The sequence below is a fragment of the Microcaecilia unicolor genome, chromosome 2, assembly GCF_901765095.1.
Source record: "Microcaecilia unicolor chromosome 2, aMicUni1.1, whole genome shotgun sequence".
Lineage (NCBI taxonomy): Eukaryota > Metazoa > Chordata > Amphibia > Gymnophiona > Siphonopidae > Microcaecilia > Microcaecilia unicolor.
This window is the reverse complement of record NC_044032.1, coordinates 650,259,729-650,286,505: the sequence shown is the minus strand read 5'-3', so window position 1 is coordinate 650,286,505 and position 26,777 is coordinate 650,259,729. Positions and strand designations below refer to the sequence as shown.

The window sequence follows — 26,777 nt, the reverse complement described above, 5'->3', positions numbered from 1 at the left end:
CCTTCACTATGCCTCTGTCCCTGCGATGGCAGTTGAGAATGTCCAAATTGCCTCCAACACCCTCTTTATTTATTTATTTGGATTGTGGGTCACAAGTAGCAGCAGTGGGATTTGAACTAGCCACCTCTGGATTGCCAGACCAGTGCTCTAACCACTAGGCCCGTCTGCCACTCCTCCACTCCACTTCCTTGAAATTTGGCTGTCCCTGTAGGGGGGCAGTTCAGGATGTCCAAAGTGTTTGAAAGAAGGAAGTCCATGCCTTCGTTATGCCTCTGCTGACACACACATACCTCCCCTGCCCAGGGACCTACATACTGCCCCCTCCCCCCACAGTGATGGCCAAATTTCAAGGAAGTGGAGTGGCATGGAGGAGTGACAGACTGGCCTAGTGGTTAGAGCACTGGTCTGGCAATCCAGAGGTGGCTGGTTCAAATCCCACTGCTGCTACTTGTGACCCACAATCCAAATAAATAAATAAAGAGGGTGTTGGAGGCAATTTGGAAGTTCTCAACTGCTGTTGCAGGGAAGGATGTCTTCAACTGCCATTGCAGGGACCAAGGCATAGTGAAGGACATACTTTAAAAAAAAAAAGTTTGTAACGTGTTTTTCGGGGTGGGAAGTGGTTAATCACCACTGGGGATGTCATCCCCGATTCCCTCCAGTGGGCAGTTCAGGCACTTTTTTGGGACTTGGACCTAAAAAAAGGAACCAAATAAAGTGGACCAAATTCTCGTCAGGGCCGGCTTTCTTTTTTTCCATTATCAGCTGAAGCCGGCCATCTCGTAAGCACGCCCACGTCCCGCCTTCTGTACACTGCCGACACACCCCATTTAATTTTGGCCGCTTCCGCGACGGAACGCCGGCAAGGGTGTAAAAAAATTGGCTTTCGATTATACCGATTTGGGCGGCCATCTCCCGATTTGTGTTGGAAGATGGCCGCCCTTCTCTTTCGAAAATGAACTGTATAGAAGCAGAAAACACTCCCTCACTGGGATGTATCCTATCCGGCTCCATAGCTTTTTCCACTTTCAGGTTTTCGAGCTGTTTATAAACTCTTTCTTCTGTGAACAGTGCCGTATCCATTCTCAGATATTCCCTCCTCAACCAACTATGATCCTTCTCCAGAATTTTCTTCCATGAACACTGAAGCAAAGTTTTTGTTTAGCACATTCACTTTATCCTCATCACTCTCCACATAGCTATTCTCAGTGTCTTTCAGTTTTGCAATTCCGTTCCCCAATAGCTGTATTTCCTTCTTCGCTTCTTTAAGTTTAATCCAATAATCTTTTCCGTGATCCTCTCGTTGTGTTCTTTTGTATTTCTTGAACAAAACCTCTTTTGCTCTTATTTTTTCAGCTACTTCTTTGAAGAACCACATAGGCTTCCTGTTTCTCTTGTTTTTGTTTACTTTCCTTGTGTAAAGATTGGTTGCCCTATTTATAGCAGTTTTCAGCTTGGACCACTGCACTTCCGCTTCACCTATCCTGACCCATGCCATCAGCTCCTTCTTCACATATTCCCCCATTTTACCAAAATCAGTACATCTGTATCTTGAAACACCTATTCCATTTCATTAAGCAGATCAATCCATAGACTGGTGGGTTGTGTCCATCTACCAGCAGGTGGAGATAGAGAGCAATCTTTTGCCTCTTTATATGTGGTCGTGTGCTGCCGGAAACTCCTCAGTATGTTCTCTATCTAGCAGGTGTGTGGTCGCACAGCAGCAGCTCTGGCTAGGTCTCCAAGCCTAATTGTTTAGGTTTTGTTGAGTACCTGGGGTTGAGGGCTCTTCGTGAGCAAGTGCAAACCTGGTGGTGCCAGGTCCCTCCTTTTCTCCCCCCTCCTGCTGGCTCTGTTTGAAAAAAAAAAAACAAACAGAAAAATAGACGTCCTTGAGAGAAAGACGTTGTTGTTTGCAGCTACTCACTGGGACTCCAGATCGTTGGAGCGAGAAGCAGGTAATTTTACCTTTACTAGTGGGCAGGGGGTTCCCTGAACGGTCTCCACGTGGCTATGGCCTCGGATGGCAAGGGCACGAAAAGACGCTCCCCGGAACGCGTTCGCGCGCCTAGCGGGGAAGCGGGGGCCCGAAGGCAGTCGCCCTTTTTTGGGCGCCCTTTCGGAGTCGGGAGAGTTCCCCGGTTTTTCCTCCGGTGCGGCGGTTTTTCCCGCCTTAGGAACCCATCCCCCGCTGGCCGCCCTCCCGGGTGTGCCCGGCCACGCGGCTCGGACGGCTTCTTCTTGGGCCACCCTTGAAGTGGGAGACGTTAATAGCTTGGTCGCCCTTGACTCGGGCAACGGTAAGAAGTCGGCCAAATTAAAGCGCCATTCTTCCCACGCGGCTGCTTCTCGGAGTTTCGCGCCGGACGCCATTTTGGATGCGCAACGCGTCTCTACCCTGGTCTTGGGACCGCAGGTTGAGGGCGCCTCTAGGGCCGCGGCACAAGCTGCAGAAATGCACAGGCTGGGGGGGGTTTCTCCCCTGAGTTCATTTTGCTGCTGCATCAGGCCTTTCTTATGCAGAACGCTGCCCCCGCCCCCCTGTCGGATAAGGGTGATGAGGCCTCTATGCTCAAACGCCCTCAGGTAGATTTTCAGGCCCTAGGGGACTCGGTCTCCTCTAATGTGTATGACGGCAGCGTGTCTGAGTTCTCCTAGAGATCCTTAGCGGACTCTATGGAAGAGACTGATCCTCGCTCGGATGGAGCGGATGACCCCTCCGCAGTGCGCCTTTTTCGCTCGGAGGATTTGCCCAACCTGCTAGTGCAGGCCATGAGCATTTTGAAGATTGCCTCTCCAGAGGAAGGCTCTCTCTCAGCCTCTACTGGCTCCGCCATTATGCTGGGAATGAAGCGCCCGCCTAGAACCTTCCAAGTGCATGAAGCCATGCAGACCTTAATTTCGGCGCAATGGGATGCCCCTGAAGCGAGCCTGAAGGTAGCCAGGACTATGTCCCGTCTGTACCCCCTGCCAGTGGGGGAACGGGAAGCCTTTATGTGGCCCACGGTAGATTCTTTAATCACGGCCATGACTAAAAAAATGGCGCTGCCGGTGGAAGGTGGCACTGCCCTGAAGGACGCTCAGGACAGGAGAATGGAGGCAGCCTTAAAGTCGTCCTTTGAGGCGGCCGCCCTGAGTTTGCAAGCCTCGGTTTGCGGCTCCTATGTGGCTAGGGCGTGCCTGACTGTTTTGCAGCGGGCTTCCCCCTCAGATCCTACCTGGAGGGTGGAATGGCCGACCCTGGAGTCGGGCTTGGCCTACTCGGCAGACTTGCTGTATGATGTTTTGAGAGCCTCGGCCAAAGGTATGGCCCAGTCGGTCTCTGCGCGGCGGTAGCTCTGGCTTAAGCACTGGTCTGCTGACCATGCCTCTAAATCTCGCCTAGCCAAGTTGCCTTTTAAAGGCAAGCTGCTCTTTGGGGACGAGCTGGACAAGATCGTGACGGAGCTCGGCACATCCAAGGGCAAGAAGTTGCCGGAGGTCAGGGCTCGGGCCAGCAGTGCTCGCCCTTGTTCCTTCAAGGGCCGGTTCCAGGAAGCCCGTCGGTATCACCCGGGCAAGTCGGGCTCCTCTGCCTCCTCTTCCTTCAAACGGAACTTCTCCCCAAAGCAGCATTCCTTTCGCAGGAACCGCCGGCCCGGAGGTTTGTCCTCCGGCCCTCCCCCAGGGTCTCGGACCCAATGACGGGGACCTGGTCCATGGCCCAGTGCAGATAGGAGGAAGGTTGCCCTCATTCCTGGGCAAGTGGACCAGGGTAACTTCAGACGCTTGGGTTCTGGCAGTCATCAGAGACGGCTACAAGCTGGAGTTCTGCTGGCCCTTGAGAGACAGGTTTGTAAACTCTCCCTACAAGTCCCAGGTCAAAGCAGCGGCCGTGCAGCAGACTTTGAACAACCTGATCCGCCTGGGCGCGGTGGTCCCGATGCCAGTAGATCAGCTTGGCAAAGGGCGTTACTCCATTTACTTTGTGGTGCCAAAGAAGGAAGGTTCTGCTCAGCCTATTCTCGACCTCAAGGGAGTCAATCGGGCCTTGAAGGTTCGGCACTTCCAGATGGAGACTCTCCGCTCCATAATAGCTGCGGTGAAGAAGGGAGAATTCCTGCCATCCTTGGACATCAAGGAAGCTTACTTACATATTCCTATCTGGCCGCCTCATCAGCGCTTCCTGTGCTTCGCAGTCCTGGGCCGACACTTCCAGTTCAGAGCCCTCCCATTCGGGTTGGCCACTGCCCCACGGACCTTCTCCAAAGTGATGGTGGTCATCGTGGCTTACCTCCGCAAGGAAGGAGTACAAGTCCATCCCTATCTGGACGACTGGTTGATCCGAGCCCCCTCATGCAGAGTGTGGGAAGGCTACGGACAGAGGGTGATTGCTCTTCTGAGCTCCCTGGGATGGGTCATCAACTGGGAGAAAAGTCAGCTGCGCCCGACTCAGTCCCTGGAGTACTTGGGAGTTCGATTCGACACCCGAGTGGGCAGAGTGTTCCTGCCGGACAACCGGAGCGGCAAGCTTCGGACCCAGGTGAACCAGTTCCTAACAGCCTCAACTCTTCGAGCTTGGGACTATGTGCAGCTCTTGGGATCCATGATGGCCACGATAGAAGTAGTACCCTGGGCCAGGGCCCATATGAGACCCCTACAGCACTCCCTGCTGCGGCGATGGACTCCAGTTTTGGAGGATTACGCTGTACGCCTTCCCTTGGATCCAACGGTGCGCAAGGCGCTTGGTTGATGGCTGAGGCCAGACAAGCTGTCCACAGGAATGCCTCTCACAATCCCGGAGTGGGTGATCGTCACGACGGACGCCTGCTTGACGGGCTGGGGAGCCCACTGCCTGGGGAGGACAGCTCAGGGGCTCTGATCGCCTGCAGAGGCGAAACGGTCTATCAACCTCCTGGAACTCCGAGCCATTTGGTTGGCACTGCTGGAGTTTCTCCTGGTCCTGGTACTGAGCCCAGTACGGGTCCTGTCGGACAATGCCACAGCAGTGGCCTATGCCAATCGCCAGGGAGGTACCAGGACCGCCCCTCTATCCAAGGAGGACATGAAGCTATGCCTGTGGGCGGAAGCGAACCTGGAACAGCTGTCAGCGGCCCACATTGCGGGAGTCATGAATGTCAAGGCGGACTTTCTCAGTCGCCATACTTTGGATCCCGGAGAGTGGCAGCTCTCGGCTCGGGCGTTCTTGGACTTCACGAGGCGCTGGGGCCAGCCAAGCCTGGATCTGATGGCGTCCTCGGCCAATTGCCAAGTGCCGCGGTTCTTCAGCAGAGGATGGGACCCTCGATCTCTGGGAGTCGATGCCCTTCTCCAACAGTGGCCGGTACAGGAGCTTCTCTACGTGTTCCCACCCTGGCCCATGTTGGGCAGAGTCCTAGGCCGGGTGGCAAGGCATCTGGGCCGGGTGATCCTGGTGGGTCCGGATTGGCCCAGACATCCCTGGTATGCAGACCTAATCAGGCTCGCTGTGGATGGCCCTCTGAGGCTGCCAGCGGAGCGGGGCCTCTTGCGTCAAGGTCCTGTGGTGATGTAGGATCCCTCCCCCTTTGGTCTTACAGCCTGGCTCTTGAGCGGAAGCAGCTGAGGAAGAAGGGCTTCTCAGACAAGGTCATCGCCACTATGCTGAGAGCGAGGAAGCGCTCTACTTCTACTACTTATGCCAGGGTCTGGCGTACCTTTGCATCGTGGTGCAAGGCTGGCTCTCTATCGCCCTCCACTGCTCCAATATCTTCAGTGTTGGCGTTCCTGCAAGAGGGTCTGGAAAAAGGTCTGTCACTCAGTTCGCTGAAAGTCCAGGTGGCGGCTCTAGCTTGTTTCAGAAGCCGTCTGAAAGGTGATTCCCTGGCGTTGCAGCCAGATGTAGTGCGCTTTCTCAAAGGAGTTAATCACCTGCGCCCTCCTCTGCACTCGATAGTGCCTACTTGGAATCTCAATCTGGTGCTACGGGCCTTGCAGAAGCCGCCCTATGAGCCCTTGTCGAGGGCATTGCTGAAGGACCTGGCGTTGAAAGCGGTCTTTTTGGTAGCCATCACATCAGCCAGAAGAGTTTCTGAGATCCACGCACTCTCATGCCGAGAGCCATTCCTGCGGTTCACGGAGGCAGGAGAGTCGATTCGCCCAGTGCCTTCCTTTCTGCCCAAGATTGTTTCTCGCTTCCATGTGAGTCAGCAGCTGTGTCTACCCTCCTTCCATAGGGAGGATTACCCAAAGGAGTACCTTGCTCTCAAATGTCTGGATGTGAGACGGGTCATCATCAGATACTTGTAAGTGACCAATGACTTCCAGAAGTCGGATCACCTGTTTGTGCTGTTTGCAGGCCCTCGTAAGGGTCTGCAGGCATCTAAACCTACTGTGGCACGTTGGGTCAAGGAGACGATTACAGCAGCTTATGTGGCTGCAGGGAAGCTTCCGCCTATTCAGCTGAAGGTGCACTCTACTAGAGCACAGGCGGCCTCAATGGCAGAGTCCAGATCCGTCTCCTTGGAAGAGATTTGTAGAGCGGCAACTTGGGTGTCGGCTCATACCTTCTCGCGACGTTACCGCTTGGATGTGGCTGCTCGGGCCGAGGCCCAGTTTGGAGCTTCAGTCTTGCGTTCAGGGATTTCCATGTCCCGCCCTGGTTGAGTACTGCTTCGGTACATCCCACCAGTCTATGGATTGATCTGCTTGATGAAATGGAAGGTAAAATTATGTATCATACCTGATAATTTTCTTTCCATTAATCATAGCAGATCAATCCATAGCCCCCGCCCAGACATCTGTATTGTTTTTGTTCTGGTTACATTTCAGGTTCCAGTTTAATCTTCAGTTCCTGTTCAGGAGGACTTCGTGTTCAAGTTCTTCCCACTGGATTTTCCTTGAGTTGGAACGATTTTGGGTTACAGTGAGCTGCTGCATTCCTCTCCCCCCGTTTCAGCGGTGGCTGGATTGATAACTAAATTATGCCGGCGCTCCCTCCCGCTTTATGCGGCAGTAGGGTAGCTATGTATCCCCTCCGCTTCGGCGGTGTTGGGGTAAGCCAGCTCCTCCCGCGGTTGCGGTAGCAGGATAAGCCAGATCCCCCCGCATCGGCGGGTGTGATGTCCCTCCCCCGCTTCGCAGGGATGAGCTGGACGGATTCCCCTCCCCCGCTTCGGCGGTGGTGAGCTGGGCAGAGTGTCCCTTTGTGGGTGTAATTCTCTAAGTGCTGAGTCCTGCGGATGGAGCTTTGATATCGACATACTGAGGAGTTTCCGGCAGCACACGACCACATATAGGGAGGCAAAAGATTGCTCTCTATCTCCACCTGCTGGGAGATGGACACAACCCACCAGTCTATGGATTGATCTGCTATGATTAATGGAAAGAAAATTATCAGGTATGATACATAATTTTACCGTACCTTCCTGGGGTTACCCTGCGGCCACCTGAAGAGTCTGCCCATCACTTTTACTCTGTTCCCCTCCCCTCTACCTATATACCCTCTAGCCCCATCCACCTACTGCTCCTCCCCCACCCCAGCCCCATCTTCTACTTCATTCCCCTCCCCTCTACCCATAACCCCTAGCCCCATCAAACTCCTGCTCCTTCCCCCAGTCCCATCCATCTTCTGCTCTGTTCCCTTCCCCACCCACACCCCCTAGCCCTATCTCCTGTTCCAACCCCCTCCCCTACAACCCCTCTACCCCTAGCCCCATCTGCCTTCTGCTCCTCCCCCCACCCCATCCATCTTCTGCTCCTTCCTTCCTCCCCCCACACACCAGTTTCATCCATTTTCTGCTTTCCAAGATCTCTTGTCTATTTGACTTTTTTTTCCACCATCATTTCCTCTGTGTCCCTGTCCCTATTCCCATGTTCAGTATCTGCCTTCTGTGTCCCCATTCCTCCCCCGTCCCATTTCTCCCCTTCTTTCCTCTGCACTTCCACCCTAGCCTCTTCTCAGTCTCCCTGTGTCCGTTGCAGTACAGCCTCTTCACTCTCTCTCTCTCTGCCCCCTGCAGTAAAGCTGCTTCTTCTCTCTCTCTTTACCCCTTGCCATCCAGCCTCTTCTGTCTCTTTCTCTCTCTTTCTGTCCCATGCAATGTCTCTTCTCTCCCTCATTCACTCTCTGTTCCCCCTGCCATGCAGCCTTCTCTCTTTCTGTGCACCCTTCCATTTTTCATCTTTACTCTTTCTGTTTCTGTTTTGTTGTTACCAAAGTTAAAATAAAGTATTTTGCAGCAAAAATAACACAGGGTACTTGGGCTACACAGACAAAATCTCATTGTTAGTTGAGACCAACAAGTGAGAGATGGTCAGTGGTCTTCTTGGCCCTTCCTTACAAGAGACTTATGTACAATTTCTCTTAGCTTAGAATTCAAAGAAGTTGGGTCTGTAAAATGTCCTTTTATTTTTATTGAGAAGGCACATAAAAGATACATTTCCTGGGACCCATTTGGGCCCATTCTTGTTAGATCTTCTTATCGCACTTATACAAGGTAAGGGTCGTGGTTCTGAAGGAAAGGTGACGTTCTCAGGAACCAGTTGGTTTTACTGTTCCATCTTTTCTCTCTTTCCTTAAGGCACCCAGGTCTCTTCACCTGCCCTGTTCCCTCTATAACCCTCCAGCCATAATATAGCGCTGATGGAAACACTGGCCACCTGCTTCCTTTTCTCCTACTGTTTCCCTCTTTCATCAAACCTAGTCGTGGACATAATTATACTGTAGCAGAGTTCCTCTCAGGGAAAGGGGGAGGTTTCTTCTGAGGTAATTTAATTGCTTTGGCCTGAGTAGTGCAGGGGAATGTTTTTGTGTTTTGTTTAATCCGCAGTAAGAGAAATGTATTTACAGAAGTACATAAGTAATGCCACACTGGGAAAAGACCAAGGGTCCATCGAGCCCAGCATCCTGTCCACGACAGCGGCCAATCCAGGCCAAGGGCACCTGGCAAGCTTCCCAAACGTACAAACATTCTATACATGTTATTCCTGGAATTGTGGATTTTTCACAAGTCCATTTAGTAGCGATTTATGGACTTGTCCTTTAGGAAATCATCTAACCCCTTTTTAAACTCTGCCAAGCTAACCGCCTTCACTACGTTCTCCGGCAACAAATTCCAGAGTTTAATTACGCGTTGGGTGAAGAAATATTTTCTCCGATTTGTTTTAAATTTACTACTCTGTAGTTTCATCGCATGCCCCCTAGTCCTAGTATTTTTGGAACGCGTGAACAGACGCTTCACATCCACCTGTTCCACTCCACTCATTATTTTGTATACCTCTATCATGTCCCAATCAGCCGTCATGATAGAGGTATATAAAATATCTTCACGCCTGTAAATCTGTACCCTTCATATTTACTAGGCCATATGCTCAAGAATCCCCTGGGGCTGCCTAACCCCCAATGTTCAGTGGTATTAAAGCAGGTAGTACCGGTACCCTGAATATTGCCTGTGATCGCTCTCAAAATATGGGGCGGTTATGAGGGGGAGGCATATAGGAGGAGCTCAGGGTTATGGGGGTCCGGCTGGCTCACATAGGAAATGAAATGTTGAATATCGGGCTAGCACCCACATAACTTTTTATTTTTAATTTCAACCCCCCCCCCCCCCCCCCCGGCTCTCCTGACAATGTCCCATCCTTTCTTCCCCCCCCCCCCCCCCCCCCCCCGGTTCTACCTCTAGCCCTGGTGCTCCAGTGGATTTTGTGGGGAAGGAGCACATTCTCCTCGCTCCTGCCCACCTTTGTATATCCTTTTCCATAGCTGTAAAATGAATGATCGTACTCTTTCTATTTTATCCAACAGATGATGGATTTGGGAATGAGAGTGAAAGAGTGTGTGATGAGCAGCAGAAAGAGGAATGGAAACACGAAGACCCCTCCAGAGACAGCACAGATCCTTCAGCAGACTGTGAAGGAGGTATCGGTAGCATAATACCAACCGGTGAGAAAGCAGCAGCTCAGAAAGGAGAAAGATTAGAAAGACAAAAGAGAAACTGTAGCTTTTTCCCAACACTTGAACAACCTGGAAGACTCAACGGTGAGAGAGTTTTTAAAAGGGCTGATGTTTGGGAAACCTTTACTACCGACTCCAATTTTATTGAGCACCACATAAGTGGGCTTAGGACTGAAGTTCATGACTGTCAAGGTATGCATAAAACTAACCCATCTGGATACTGTGAAAAACCATTTCAATGTTCTGAATGTGATAAATGTTTCACAAGCAAGGCGAACTTGGAAACCCACCATATGACTCATACAGGAGAGAAACCATTTCAATGTTCAGAATGTGATAAATGTTTCAGAAGGAAGGTGAACCTGGAAACCCACCATATGACTCATACAGGAGAAAAACCATTTCAATGTTCAGAATGTGAGAAATGGTTCAGAAGCAAGGGTGAGCTGAAATTACACAAAATGATTCATACAGGAGAGAAACCATTTCAATGTTCAGAATGTGAGAAATGGTTCAGAAGCAAGGGTGAGCTGAAATGTCATAAAATGATTCATACAGGAGAGAAACCATTTCATTGTTCAGAATGTGATCAATCGTTTAGCGTCAAAGGGAATCTGAAGCGGCATGAAAGAATTCATACAGGAGAGAAAGCATTTAACTGTCCAGAATGTGATAAATGTTTCAGAAGCAAGGGTGTGCTGCAATGTCACAAAATGATTCATACAGGAGAGAAACCATTTCAATGTTCAGAATGTGATAAATGGCTCAGAAGCAAGGGTGGGCTGAAATTACACAAAATGATTCATACAGGAGAGAAACCATTTCAATGTTCAGAATGTGATAAATGGTTCAGAAGCAAGGGTGAGCTGAAATTACACAAAATGTTTCCTACAGGAGAGAAACCATTTCAATGTTCAGAATGTGATAAATTGTTCAGAACCAAGCGTGAGATTAAAAAGCATAAAAAAACGCATACAGAAGAGAAACCATTTCAATGTTCTGAATGTGATAAATGGTTCAAGACCAAGGGTGTGGTGAAAATTCACAAAATGATTCATACAGGAGAAAAACCATTTCAATGTTCAGAATGTGATAAATGTTTCAAAAGAAAAGTGGAGCTAGAACGGCACGAAAGAATTCATACAGGAGAGAAACCATTTCAATGTTCAGAATGTGATAAATGTTTTAGAACCAAGGCGAACCTGGATTACCATCACATGACTCATACAGGAGCGAAACCATTTCAATGTTTAGAATGTGAGAAATGGTTCAGAACCAAGGGTGAGATGAAAATTCACAAAATGATTCATACAGGAGAGAAACCATTTCAATGTTCAGAATGTGATAAATGTTTCAGAAGAAAGGCAGCGGTACAACAGCACAAAAGAATTCATACAAGAGAGAAACAATTTAAATGTTCAGAATGATGGTTCAGAACTAAGGGTGAGGTGAAACAGTATGAAAGAACTCATACAGGAGAGAAAACATTTCAATGTTCAGAATTAAGTAGAGAGGTGTGGTAGCCATGTTAGTCCACTCTTAAAGGTTATCAATAGAAATCAAACAAAATAAAACATGAAAAAGAAAATAAGATGATACCTTTTTATATTGGACATAACTTAATACATTTCTGACATACAACCCAGAGCTGGAGAAGCTGAGGAAAATCATAAGAGACCTACAGCCTTTACTCCAGGAAGATGAATTATTGAAAGAGATATTCCCATCCCCACCAGTACTGGCCTTCTGACAGCCACCCAACTTAAAACACAAACTAATCAGAAGTAAACTCCCAACACAGACTGATAATGAAGAGAAGGGCACATTTCCCTGTAACAGATCCAGCTGCAAGCTATGCCAAAACATTTCACAGGACCCCACAGTCATTCACAGGGGAAAAATATTCAACATAAAAGAATCTTTCACATGCTCATCTTCCAATGTGGTATATATCATTCAGTGTAAAAAACGTAACGAAGGATGCTATATTGGAGAAACAGGCCAGATGCTTAAGACAAGATTTAACCTGCACAGACACCACATGAAGATAGCCGGTGCCAGTTGGGTTCCCACCCCTGTGGGACAACACTTTACAGGACCAGAACACTGCACCAGTGATTTCACAGTAAGAATTCTGAAAGGTAACTTTAAAACAATACAGGAACGTAAGACCTTTGAAGTCAGAATGATTGAATATTTTGACACCCTACAGCACAGGACTTAACAAGGTTATGGGTTTTCTAGCCCATTATAAACCATAAGGTTGTATTTCTCTGTTTGTCACCCTCCTCTCACCTATCCACACCCATCCTGTTAGAATATCAATGAAATGCTTTGATGTACCCATTCATACCTCCTACCCACCCCCTCCCTCCCACCCTGCCAGACTGTCAAAGTAAAGCTTGGATGTCTCACTCATATATATCTGCTACCACATTTGTTTTTTTTCGATCTGACGAAGAAGGGCAACCTTCGAAAGCTAATCAAGAAATGTATATTAAGTTACATCCAATAAAAAAGGTATCATCTTATTTTCTTTTCCATGTTTTATTTTGTTTGATTTCTATTGATAATGTTCAGAATGTAATCAATCGTTTAGCTTGAAAGGGAGTCTGAAACAGCATGAAAGAACTCATACAGGAGAGAAACCATTTCAAAGTTCAGAATGTGATAAATGGTTCATAAGAAAGGCAGAGCTGAAAAAAAAACACAAAAAGACTCATACAGGAGAACCATTTCTTTAAATTTATATGAAGTCTTTATTAGTGAATGGTACATTCTTTCAACAGTACAACCCGTGGCAACAGTACCACTTAGGACATTGTATAATAACAGAGGTATGATTTTACAAGTCAAGTTTCTTCTAACAATACCAAAACCACAACACTTTAGCATATGGTACATGTTGCCTCCGCATCAGAGCATGAATGAAGTAATACTGATATCCTTCAGAACTTCAAATTTTTTATAGAGTTTTTATAGTATAAAACAAACAAACTCCACTCCCTCCCTCCCCGTAGGAGAACCATTTCAATGTTCAGAATGTGATAAATGTTTCAGAAGCAAGGTAAACCTGGAATGCCACAAAACGACTCATACAGGAGAGAATCATAAGTGTTCCTAATGTGATAAATGTTTCAGAAGGAAGGCCAAGTAGAAAGTTCACGGAAATTCATACGGAAGAAAAAAACATTTAAATATTAAGTATGTGATAAATGTTTTAATAAGATCCAATTGAAATAGCACAAAAGAACTCATATGGGAGGGAAATCATTTAAAACATAGTAACATAGTAGACGACGGCAGAAAAAGACCTGCACGGTCCATCCAGTCTGCCCAACAAAATAAACTCATATGTGCTACTTTTTGTGTATATCTTACCTTGATTTGTACCTGTCTTTTTGCACTTTGAACTGGCTGTGTTGGCATTATCGCGTGGCTTAGTAAACCCGGGGGGGGGGGGGGGGAGGAATGGTATTTTGCGTTAGCTCACTGAACCCATGTCTCATGAAGTGGGGCTGTTGGGGAAGGAGAGACAGGATACTACACTGTAGAACCAGTAAACAACACAGTCCTGGCTATTTAACTGGCTGCACCTTTGCCTATTTGGAGGGGCCTAATAGCTCATATGATCCAGCCTGCTCCAGCCCCACTGCCCCACTCTATCCTAGCCCCTCCGCTCCAGATTGTCCCAGTCCGCCTGATCTAGTCACTACTTTGGTACCTGCAAACACCCCATCCACTACTCATGGCCCTGATACACATTCTGCTCCTTGCCCAGTCCCTTCCTAATTTCTTCCGTCTCCCTGTTCCCCTACCACTGCCTTCCTCAGGAACTCACTGCCCACCCATGTCCTCTCCCATCCTGCTCACTATCTCATTACCCTACCCACCCACCTCACCATCTCTCCTATCCCCCTCTTCCTTCCTAGCCCTCAACCTTCAACACTTCCTTCCTGCCATTAACCCAACCCCATTCCTCTTAAGCGCACCCCGCCTTCGCCGCCCTACCTCCCCCACCCTCCTCCGCACTCTCTTCCTTCTCCTGCTATCCGCGGGTGACATCAATCCCAATCCAGGTCCCCCACATCTGTCCTCGTCCTAACCACGCAAACAGGATGTCTCCAATCTCATCCCTATTCCCCTCCTCCCTCCCTCTTCCCTCCCCTTCTCGTGTGCCCTGTGGAATGCTCACTCGGTCTGCAACAAACTTCCCTTCACCCATGATCTCTTCATCTCTCGTTCCCTTCAGCTACTCGCCCTAACTGAAACCTGGCTCACTCCTGACAACTCTGCATCAGTCGCTGCCCTTTGCCACGGAGGTTACCTCTTCTCCAACACTCCCCACCCCGATGGCCATGGTGGAGGCGTCGGGGTCTACTCTCGCCCTCTTGTAGCTTTCAACCCCTCCTCCTACCGCAGTCTTACTGCTTCTCCTCCTTCGAAGTGCACTCCATCCGTCTTTTCTACCCACTGCCACTCAGAGTTGCAGTCATTTACCACCCCCCCGACAAGTCCCTCCCCTCACTGACTTCGATGCCTGGCTCTCAGTTTTTCTTGAACCCTCATCTTCGTCCCTCATTCTTGGTGACTTTAATATACACGCCGACGACCCATCCGACTCTTATGCTTCCCAATTCCTCACTCTGATATCCTCCTTCAACCTCCAACTGAACTCCACCACCCCTACTCACCGCTCTGGCCATTGTCTCGACCTAGTCCTCTTCTCTTCCTGCTCACCCTCCGATTTCTGCACCTCTGCTCTTCCTCTCTCAGATCATCACCTGATCACCTTCACACTTCATCACCCTCCCCCGCAGTCCCGTCCACTACTAACCACCACTTCCAGAAATCTCCAGGCTGTCGACCCTCCCACCCTTTCCTCTCAAATCTCCAAGCCTTTTCAGCAGGTGGTCAGGCAGCTGAAGGCGTGTTGTAAATTCCTGGCCAGGGGTGTTTATGATACTTTTGATGTGGCGTCCAGGGCCGCTGCTCAAGGAATAGTGATGCGCAGACTCTCATGACTGCGTGCCACTAATCTGGACAATAGAGTCCAGCAGCGAGTTGCGGATGTGCCTTGCCGGGGGGATAACATTTTTGGAGAGAGAGTCGAACAGGTGGTAGAGCAGCTTCACCAGCGGGACACCGCATTCGACAAGCTCTCCCACTGGGCGCCTTCAGCATCTACCTCAACTGGTAGACATTTTATGGGGGAAGGAGGAGTGCTCCCTATTCTTACAATAAGCGTAGGCACACTCCACCTTCCCGACAGCCTGCGGCCCAGGCTAAGCCCCAGCGCACTCGTTCTCATCAACGGCGTGTGCCACAGCAGGCCCCTGCGGCTCCCCAGCAAAAGCAAGGGACGGGCTTTTGACTGGCTCCGGAGAAGCATAACCGAGAAAACAGTGTCTGTGCCGGACGATCTGCCAGTCAGGGGGAGGTTAAAATTTTTTCACCAAAGGTGGCCTCTTGTAACCTCCGACCGGTGGGTTCTCCAAATAGTCCGGCTAGGATACTCCCTCAATTTGGCCTCAATACCTCCAAATTGTCCACTGGGAGCTCAGTCCTACAGCTTCCAGCACAAGCAGGTACTTGCAGAGGAACTCTCCGCCCTTCTCAGCGCCAATGCGGTTGAGCCCGTGCCACCGGGGCAGGAAGGGCAGGGATTCTATTCCAGGTACTTCCTTGTGGAAAAGAAAACAGGGGGGATGCGTCCCATCCTAGACCTAAGGGCCCTGAACAAATATCTAGTCCAAGAAAAGTTCAAGATGCTTTCCCTGGGCACCCTTCTTCCCATGATTCAGGAAAACAATTGACTATGCTCTCTGGACTTAAAGGATGCTTACACTAACATCCTGATACTGTCTGGGAACACAGCACTTTCAGTATTTTGTGCTACCCTTTGGTCTCGCCTCTGCGCCCAGGGTATTTACAAAGTGCCTGGCGGTTGTAGCAGCATCACTACACAGACTGGGAGTGCATGTGTTTCCTTATCTCAAGGGTTGGCTGGTGAAGAACATCTCCGAGGCAGGAGCTCTATAGTCAATGCAGATTGTCAGCAGGTCACCCTTCCACTCTCTGGCCCAGGTCGACCCTGCTTAGCAGATATGCTTCACTGCTGATCTTTCTCCCTTGCAGCACTGGTTACCTCCAATTCCTGGCCCCTTTCGCCACCGCTTCCTTCAAGGACTGCTCCTTTAGTCTGCCCTTAGCACCAGCAGTCTGTGCACATGCCACCACCTCCATTCTCTCCTCTCCATTCTCCTCCTTTTTATCCCATTCCATCTCCTCTACCTCCTCCCAGGGCTCCCTCAGCTGCTCTCCATCACCCTGATCAGAGACCATCTCCCAATCCTGCGCCTCCCCCTCCAATTCCTGTAAGTCTTGTGTTGGGTCAGGTGCATTGTGGGAATCATGCTTCCTAGGCTCATCCCTTATTCTAATTGGTCTCTTAACCACCAGAGGGCACATTCCCCATCTATAAGGGATTTGCCCATGTCTTATACTTCCTCCCCGGGGCTGCTCTCGCTTTCCCTGAGACCGTCTTCTCAGTAACCCCTTACAAGATGACTATTCAACTCCTGGAGCTACTGGGGTTTGTGATAAATTACCCAAAGTCCCATCTTCTTCCAGTTCAGAAGCTAGAATTTATAGGAGCTCTGCTGGAGTCTCGGACGGCTCGTGCCTACCTCCCCGAAGCGAGCGCGAACAATCTCCTTTCGTTTCCTGGGTACGGGCGTCGCAGCAGATCACAGCTCGGCAGATGTTGAGATTGCTTGGCCACATGGCCTCCACAGTTCATGTGACTCCCGTGGCCTGCCTTCACATGAGATCAGCTCAATGGACCCTAGCCTCTCAGTGGTACCAAGCTGCTGGGGGTCTAGAGGACGTAATCCGACTGTCCACGAGTTTTCTCAAATCCCTACATTGGTGGACAATTCAATCCAATTTAGTCCTGGGGCGTCCCTTCCAAATTCCTCAGCCACAAAAAGTGCTGACTACGGATGCGTCTCTTCTGGGGTGGGGAGCTCATGTTGATGGGCTTCACACCCAAGGGAGTTGGTCCCTCCAGGAACAAGGATTTCAGATCAATCTCCTGGAGTTGCGAGCGGTCTGGAATGCTCTAAAGGCTTTCAGGGATCGGCTGTTCCATCAAATTATTCAAATTCAGATGAACAACCAGGTTGCAATGTATTACATCAACAAGCAGGGGGGTACCGGATCTCGCCCCCTGTGTCAGGAAACCGAGATTGAGCAGGATAATGCAACCTCACGAGTGGTCTCTCAATTTGAGAGTGGTACGCGAGATCTTCCATGTGTGGGGCACCCCCTTGGTCGATCTCTTTGCTTCTTGAGACAACCACAAGGTCCCTCAGTTCTGTTCCCGGCTTCAGGCCCACGGCAGACTAGCGTCGGATGCCTGTCTTCTGCATTGGGGGAAGGGCCTCCAGTATGCTTATCCTCCCATACCTTTGGTGGGGAAGACTTTGCTGAAACTCAGGCAAGATCGAGGGAGCATGATTCTGATCGCTCCTTTTTGGCCGCGTCAGATCTGATTTCCTCTTCTTCTGGAGTTGTCTTCCGAAGAACCGTGGAGATTGGAGTGTTTTCCGACCCTCATCACTCAGAACGAGGGGGCGCTTCTGCATCCCAACCTCCAGTCTCTGGCTCTCACGGCCTGGATGTTGAGGGCGTAGATTTTGCCTCCTTGGGTCTCTCGGAGGGTGTCTCCTGTATCTTGCTTGCTTCCAGGAAAGATTCCACTAAGAAGAGTTACTCTTTTATATGGAGGAGTTTTGTCTTCTGGTGTGACAGCAAGGCCCTACAACCTCGCTCTTGTCCTACACAGACCCTGCTTGAATACCTTCTACACTTGTCAGAGTCTGATCTTAAGACCAACTCAGTAAGGGTTCATCTTAGTGCAATCAGTGCTTATCATTTCCGTGTAGAAGGTAAGCCGATCTCAGGACAGCCTTTAGTTGTTCGCTTCATGAGAGGTTTGCTTTTGTCAAAGCCCCCCGTCAAGCCTCCTACAGTGTCATGGGATCTCAACGTCGTTCTCACCCAGCTGATGAAACCTCCTTTTGAGCCACTGAATTCCTGTCATCTGAAGTACTTGACTTGAAAAGTAATCTTCCTGGTGGCAGTCACTTCAGCTCGGAGGGCCATTAAGCTTCGAGCCTTGGTAGCTCATGCTCCTTACACTAAATTTCATAATAACAGAGTAGTCCTCTGTGCTCACCCTAAATTTCTGCTGAAGGTGGTGTCAGAGTTCCATCTGAACCAGTCAATTGTCTTGCCAACATTCTTTCCCCGTCCTCATACCCGCCCTGCTGAACGTCAGCTGCACACATTGGACTGCAAGCGAGCATTGGTCTTCTATCTGGAGCGGACACAGCCCCACAGACAGTCCGCCCAATTGTTTGTTTCTTTTGATCCCAATAGGAGGGGAGTTGCTGTTGGGAAACATACCATATCCAATTGGCTAGCAGATTGCATTTCCTTCACTTATGCCCAAGCTGGGCTGACTTTGGAGGGCCAAGTCATGGCTCATAATGTTAGAGCCATGGCTGCGTCAGTGGCCCATTTGAAGTCAGCCTCTATTGAAGAGATTTGCAAGGCTGCGACGTGGTCATCTGACCACACATTCACATCTCATTACTGCCTCCAGCAGGATACCCGACGTGACAGTCGGTTCGGGCAGTTGGTGCTTCAGAATCTGTTTGGAGTTTAGGATCCAACTCCACCCCGCTAGGCTCATTTTTATTCTGTTCCAGGCTGCACTCTCAGTTACTTGGTTAAGTTGTTAGGTCAATCTCAGTTATGTCCTCGCCGTTGCGAGGCCCAATTGACCATGTTTGTTGTTTTGAGTGAGCCTGGGGGCTAGGGATACCCACATGTGAGAACAAGCAGCCTGCTTGTCCTCGGAGAAAGCGAGAGCTACATACCTGTAGCAGGTGTTCTCCGAGGACAGCAGGCTGATTGTTCTCTCCAACCCGCCCACCTCCCCTTTGGAGTTGTATCCTCCTTTGTCTTTGCTTTCTACTTGACTGAGGAGCACGCTCGCGCTACGGGTGGGAAGATGGTCATGCATGTGCAATGCGTGCTGACACGTGAGGGCTAGCAAAATTTTGTTGCTAGGAAGATTTTCCGATCTGGGGTGCTGTTGGATGTCACCCACATGTGAGAACAATCAGCCTGCTGCCCTCGGAGAACACCTGCTACAGGTATGTAGCTCTCGCTGTAGAGAAGGGGACAGACAAGAGAGATTTATCCACAGAACGGAGTATCCGAGGGGGAGCGTAGGGAGAGACAAGAGTTGAGAGATACTCGGGAGCGGTAGAGTGAATGCACTTATAGGTCAGTGAGAGAAGTTTGAATTGAATGCGGAAACAGATAGGGAGCCAGTGAAGTGACTTGAGGAGAGGCTTAATGTGAGCATAGCGACTCTGGCGGAAAATGAGTCACGCAGCAGAGTTTTGGACTGATTGAAGAGGAGAGAGATGGCTAAGTGGAAGGCTGGTGAGAAGCAGGTTGCAATAATCTAGGCGAGAGGTAATAAGAGTGTGGATAAGGGTTCTGGTAGAGTGCTCAGAGAGGAAGGGACTGATTTTGCTGATGTTATAGAGAAAGAAATGACTGGTTTTGGCAATCTGCTGAATGTGAGCAGAGAAGGACAGAGAGGAGTCGAAGATGACCCCAAGGTTACGAGCTGATGAGACAGGGAGAATGAGAGTGCCATCCACAGAAATAGAGAAAGGGGGAGAGGAGAGGTAGGTTTAGGGGGAAAGATGAGAAGCTCGGTTTTGGCCATGTTAAGTTTCAGATGACGTTGAGACATCCAGGCAGTGATATCAGATAGGCAGGCTGATACATTGGTCTGGATGCTGGTTGAGATTTTGGGAGTAGAGAGGTAGATTTGAGAGTCGTCCGCGTAGAGATGGTATTGAAAGCCATGGGATGATATCAGAGAGCCAAGGGAAGAAGTGTAGATGGAGAACAAGAGAGGACCGAGAACAGAACCCTGAGGTACACCGATTGGTAGTGGGATAGAAGTGGAAGAGGATCCACCAGAGTGTACACTAAAGGTACGAAGCGAGAGGTAGGAGGAGAACCAGGAAAGAACAGAGCCCTGGAATCCAAGTGAAGACAATGTATCAAGGAGTAAGCTGTGATCAACAGTGTCAAAAGCGGCAGATAGATCGAGAAGGATGAGGATAGAATACAGACCTTTGGATTTGGCCAGTAACAGGTCGTTGGAAACTTTTGTGAGTGCAGTTTCAGTTGAATGAAGAGGGCGAAAGCCAAATTGGAGTGGGTCAAGAACAGCTTGAGATGAAAGAAAGTCAAGACAGCAGTGGTGAACGGCACGTTCAAGTATCTTGGAGAGGAAGGGGAGGAGGGAGATGGGTCGATAGTTGGAAGGACAGGTAGGGTCAAGTGAAGGCTTCTTAAGGAGTGGTGTGACCATGGCATGTTTGAAGGCATCAAGAACGGTTGCAGTGGAAAGTGAAAGATTGAGGATATGACAGATAAAAGGGGTGAGAGTGGGAGAGATGGTGTTAAGAAGGTGGGTAGGAATGGGATCAGAGGAACAGGTAGTTTGTTTTGAGGAGGAGAGAAGATGTGATGTTTCCAAATCAGTGATTTCGGGAAAGGAGGAAAAGGACAGAGGGGTTGGGGAGTTAGGGGAACGGTCAAGGGGAGGGAGAGGTGGGGGGTGGCTTCATTGAGAATTCGAGGTTTGTCTTCTGAACCTTGTCATGGAAGAACTCAGCTAGGATCTGAGGAGATAATGAGGGGGGAGTTGGAGATGGAGGCACCTTGAGGAGTGAGTTCAGTGTGGCGAAGAGAAGTCGAGGGTTTGAGCCGAGAGAATTAGTCAGCTGGATGTAATAGTCCTGTTTGGCAAGCAAAAGAGCAGATTGGAAGGAGGTCAGCATTAACTTGAAGTGTATGAAGTCAGCAAGGGCATGAGATTTCAGCAGAGACGTTCAAGGGGAGCGGGCACAGGAACGTAGGTAGCGGATTTTAGAGGTCAGCCAAGGTTGGGGTTTGGTACACCTTATGGGACGGGCATGAGAGGTGCAAGAATGTCTAAAGCAGAGGATAGAATAGTATTATAGGAAGAGACGGCTTCATTGACAGATTTGGATAGTGCAGTGGTAGAGAAGAGGTTCGAGACACTGGAGGATAGGGTAGTAGTGTCAATAGCCTGAAGATTCCTAGATAAATTGGTTAAGATTGGACGGGATTGGTGTTACGTCTGTGCTCACCTCGCCCTCTGGTGGCCAGAACCGGTGGCTGCTGTGGACTGTCACCCATTCCAGATTTCAGCCGAGTCCGATCCGGATCTTCCAGGCTGCCAGGTTTGCTTGTGCTGTTTGAGCCTGCACAGCACCCGTAGCTGCCTGGTGATTGCAGCAGCTGAGTTCCAACTGCTTCTGGGCTTATCAGCCATCTTGGAACATTTCTGCTTTGCCTTTGCATTGCGTCTAAGGTTCCTGGTTTGTTGGTGCTGTGTTACACTTCTGCCTAGTCTGATTTCCTGATTCTGGCTTTGACTCTGCTTGTCTACTGGACTATTCTTCTGCCTGCCGCCTGCCTAGACCCGGATTGTTATTGGACTTTTCTTCTGCCTGCTGCCTGCCTAGACCCGGATTGTTATTGGACTTTTCTCCAGCCTGCTGCCTGCCTAGACCCAGATTGTTATTGGACTTTTCTTCTGCCTGCTGCCTGCCTAGACCCGGATTGTTACTGGACTATTCTTGCTGCCCGCCTAAAAGACCTTGCCTGGATTTGCCGGTACGTTTGTTCTGCCTTGCTTCTGGTGTGGGGTGGTTTTGCCTTCTGCTGCTGCCCCTCAGCAGTGGCCCAAGGGCTCACTAACGTAGTTTCCTGCTTTGTAAACGTGACAGAATGCAAAGGCCATGAGCTCGGCGAAATCATCCTTCCAGCAGGGCTTCCTGCCCATGACTTTTTCCTCTGTTGGCAATCCGGGTCTCAGCCCAGGTGCCGCTCCTAGTTTGGATTTTGATCTTGACCCAGTTTCTGATCTTAATAGTTTTATCACGCTTCGTGACTACCGGGAACAACTTCTCTTTGATCCAGCCTTAAAGAATACCCCGGAAGCTGCAGCGGAGAGAGAGCGTGTCTGGGGGCTTGAGTCCTCTTTAAACTGTAGGGCTATTTCCCTGTGAGCCTCACTCTGCTGCTCTCAGCCTGTGTATACAACTATGTCAAGATGGAGTCTGTGAACTAAGACCCTGCACTTCAGTGACCAAGCAGATTCAACTTTCTGTTTGTGGTAAATAACTGGCAGGTCTGAAAAAAAAACTTCAAGGATATGCAGTGGGCTACCTGACCCTTGCACCTCCCTGATGAGCTACAGGGGATAAGGCCATGGTGCCAGCGAGTCTGGTGAGAGACAGGAATGCATACCACAATGTAACAACTGGAAGAAAAAAAAAGGTTTTTCTTGCTCAGGGAAGGAGCTGGACAAGACCCTGATTGGTTGCTGTCTGGTCACCTGGGAATCAGGGGCCAGAGAGCAAAAAGACCAGAAGAGAAGTACAAAGAGGACAGACAGAGGAAGAAAGAAAAGAAGAAAGGGAGAATTTGTCTGGTTCTACTGGAAGAAGGGTAGCTGAAAAGAAGACCAGCGAGACCTGAAGTGGTCCACAACCTTGTGAACTGACCATCTGAAGAAAGTACCTGTTGGTTCAGCTCTACCGGCCAGAGAGACTGTAATCCTGCATGCTGCAGAGAACCTGTGTTGTTTCCTGAGACAGGGACTCGCTGTGGAAAACAGCTGGAGTCTAAAGGGGAAAACCTGTGTCCACTTCATCTGAGAGACCACCTAGAGTCGGCTCGGCTCGGATTGCAGAGATTTATTTCCTATAGTCGGGGATTAGCTAGTGGGTTCTTAGCTCAGCAAAGGCAGGTTAGTCAGAACTTTGTGATCAGGAAGATGTGCTGCTAACTGTATTACTTCATGACCTAGTCAGTATTACTAATCGGGATTGTGTAATAATCTAGTAACCAGTGAAATCAGTGTTTTAGTTAGACAATACATTCTACAGTTGCTTATCAGCATAAGGGAGCTACAATTGTACAGCTGAGCTGTAGTGTAGGGTGTATTATTCTATTTTCTTACCTATATTTTAAATTAATATATTTCACAGCAGTGACTTTACTTTTATTCCAGTTCTCTCTAACAGAAGAAAGGTTCTGGTGTAGGCCCAGAACAGCCAGGTTCCTTTATAATATATAACCCCTGGACAGAGCTAGGAAGTTGGTTTAGCCAGACTCCTGTAAACGGAACCTGGGAATTACTCATTGGGTAGCTTTGCCCAGAAGAGTTATTCATCCTATAAATGCTTACAAAACCCAGTCTCTGCTATTGATTCTTCTACCCTGCTCTTCGAGTACCGCTACAACCTCTTATCGGATCCTGCCCTGCGGGATACTCCTGAAGCCAATGCTGAAAGGAGGTGTTGTAGTAGTCCTGAGTTCCAGGCTCGTCTACAGATTTCATGGAGCTTTCTGAGGTCCAGGTACGGTTTAGCTCCTGTGCAGAGTTCCAGTGCCAGTCGAGATGCTGAGTCCGCTCCGAGTTTGAGTTCCAGCCAAGTGCCTGAGCTTGCTCTGAGTTCCAGCCAAGATGAGACTGATCCTGCCCTAAGTTCCAGCCAAGATGTTCCAGAGTCTGCACTGAATTCCAGCCAAGTGCTTGAGCCTGCTCTGAGTCCCTGCCCAGAGCCTGAGTCTGTTTTGAGTTTCAGCCCAGATAAGCCTGAGTCTGTTCTGAGATCCTGCCAAGCGCTGGAGTCTGCTCTGAGTTCCAGTCAAGCTTCTGAGCCTGTCCTGAGTTCCAGCCAAGATGTTCCTGAGTCTGCACTGAGTTCCAGCCAAGTGCCTGAGCCTGCTCTGAGTTTCAGCCAAGCCAATGAAGTGAAACAGCATTCCGGCAAAAGGCAGATGTAACTCAAGAAGAGAAACATGGGGACTATCTGGGTCTTCAACAACCGGACCCTGTCTGCCATGGACATCCGCCACCCCTTCCAACGATCCACCTTTTCCCTTGCCTCCGATATCTTTTGCTCCCAACTCTCCCTCCCGTAATCCCCCCCCCCCAAATACACTCCCAACACCCGCATTCTTTCAATCCCTGCAGGAAACCCGCCCCCTAGGTTAAATCGCCGTTCCTCTGGACCCACCCACAAGCTAGTACACTTACCCAGGTTTACCTGTGACCCCGATGCCTTGGAATATTCTTCAAGGGTCTCCCGCAGCATCCTCCCCTCCCTCTGGTCTGCCACCCAAACGGTGACATCGTCTGCATAAGCGATGACTCTCAATACGTTCCCTTTGCCAACCTCTACCCCTCTGAGCCCTCCCTCCCAGCCTCTGCACCAGGGGATCTATGGCGAAAGCGTACAGCAGGGGACTCAATGGGCACCCCTGCCGTACCCCTGCCGTGACCCCCACCTCCGCCCCCCTCCATCCATTCACCAGGGGAAAAAATTGCGCCCCAGCATACAACAGTTGCAGTTGTGCGATCCACTCCCCCGGGAAGCCATAGTGATCCAGGACCTTCCACAAGAACTCCCACTGCACTCGGTCGAAAGCCTTGTCCTGGTCCAAGGCCACGACCAACCTACCATCTCCCACCCGGCTATGTTCCAAGCCCTCCCTTACCCAGGCTACTGCCTCCAGCACCCCCCTTCCTGGGACCCCACACCTCTGCGGGACTGCCAGCACTTCACCGGAGACCTTCCTCATGCGAGCATGAAGCATGTAAGCGAAGATCTTCCGGTCGCTGTTCAATAGTGCTATTGGTCGCCAGTTCGTCATGTCTTGAGGATCCTTGCCTTTGCTAAGGAGGACCAATGCTGATCCTCCCATAGACTCCGGCAAGGATCCTCCTGTTCGCACCTCCTCCCAGAGTTCCAGCAAGAGCGGCGCCAGCTGGTCCCTGAACCGTTGGTAAAACTCCGCCAGAAGTCCGTCCGGCCCCGGCGCTGTTCTGCGCCGCAAGGCCCCAATGGCCTCCTCCACCTCACCCAGCGTCCACGGCTGCATTAAGACCTGAAGATGGGGCCCCCAGTTACCCACCCCCGGGGTCCCCTCAATATATTTTCCCATGGCCTCTGTCCCCAACTGTAGGTCCGAGAAAACCCGCCCAAAATGCGTCCCCACCACCTGCAAAATACCTTCCCTGGACTCTTGGAGCACCCCCCCCCCTCATCCCTAAACCACACCACCACCCTTCGTTCCTTGCAGCAGTCATACGGGTCTGGACCAAGTAGCTTCCCGAAGTCCCGCTCGTAGACGAGGGAAGAGTAGCGGTTGTACTGTACTCTTTCAACCTCCTGCTGCAGTACCTCAATATCCTCCCTCCTCCCCCCCCCCCCCCCGGGAAATTAGATTATCCCGTCGCTTTCTCAGGGCGATCCCCAACCGGGTGGCCTCCCTTCCCTGCCGCCTTGCCTGACGGAGAAAAAACCCTCTGGTGCGGTGTTTCAGTACTTCCCACCAGTCCCTGAGGGAAGGGAAGACACCCTGAATGGACACCTGGTCTGCTAGGAATTCCAGGTACTCCTGGTGCAACACCCCCTCCTTCAACCATTTGAGATTCAATCTCCACAACCCTTTCCCTAGCTTGCACGCCCCCCCTCCCCCCAACTCTATCATCACCATCCTGTGGTCAGAGAAATCTACTTCCACCACCCTAGGTGCCTGCCTACATGCCCCTTCCCGAACTATAAACCGGTCAATTCTGCTCCTACAGGTGCCCCGTGAAAAGGTGAAACCCTGATTCCCACCACCAAGTGCAAAATGTACATCCACCAGCCCTGCTCCTTTCATAAACCCCGCTAGTCGAACCCCATCATAACGTACTTGTGTTGCCCGCCCCCCACTATCCTCTTTCTGTAAGATAGTGTTGAAGTCTCCTCCCCACACCAACTGCCTTGAAGTGTATAGGTAAGGCTTAATTTTGTTGAACAATGCAGACCTTCACTGTTTGCTTTGCGGTCCATACACATTAATCACCCGCAAGGCCACCCCCCCCACAATATTACGTCCAACACCAAACACCTACCAATACCCAGCTCCACCACCCTCTGAATCTCTACTTTATTGGTTTTAAAGAGGATGCCTATCCCCCTATACCTCTTCCCGGCCAGACCCCAGATAGAGGGTCCCCATCTCCAGGACCTCTTTGCCCGCCGGATGTCCTCCAGCGTCTGCAACCGGATCTCCTGGAGGAGGAAACAGTCCGCCTCCACATCAGAGAGGCCATCAAATGCCAAGCTTCTTGCCCTCTGGGAGGCGACACTAGCCACATTAAGTGTGGCGAACACCAATAGCAGTCCCGCCATCAGTCCTCGCTACCACACCCCCCGCCTTCCTGGCTGCCTTCCCTTCTCTCCACACCATCATCCGCGGTCCCTTCCCCTCCACCCTCTTCTTCCTCCTCCGCCCAATCCCGGACCCCTAGCTTAAACATCCCTTCCCCCACCCTTGCTTTCTTCCTCCCTATCTTCTTTTTGTCTTCACCCACCTCCCTCCCTCCGTAGGGATCATCAACCGACCTGCCCCCCTCCTCTCCCCCCTCTTCCACCCCTACTACCTCCTCTTCTTCCACCCTTCCCATCAATCCCGCCTCCGACCCTTCCTCCCTCCCCTCACGGGCCTGCATTACTACATCCTTTCTTACCTTCCTTTCCTCTCCCGCCCTCCCTGCATCAGCCGTCGCCTCCCCCGATCCACCCACCTCCCCCTACCCTTCCCCCCTCTCTGTCCCTCAAAACCCTCCCCCCGTTTTCTCTTTCCTCTTACCCGCTGTTCCCCTCACTCC

General features: G+C 50.3%; 1 protein-coding gene across 1 annotated transcript in view; it reads left to right on the top strand.

Moving 5' to 3' along the window:
• The window catches only part of LOC115462246 (zinc finger protein 260-like), a 201,123-nt gene that overhangs the window by 5,696 nt on the left and 168,650 nt on the right, over positions 1-26,777 (top strand). Inside the window, exon 5 of the mRNA XM_030192257.1 lies at positions 9,764-9,997. Coding sequence (XP_030048117.1) covers positions 9,764-9,997 — 234 coding nt within the window. The remainder of the gene's footprint in view (positions 1-9,763; positions 9,998-26,777) is intronic.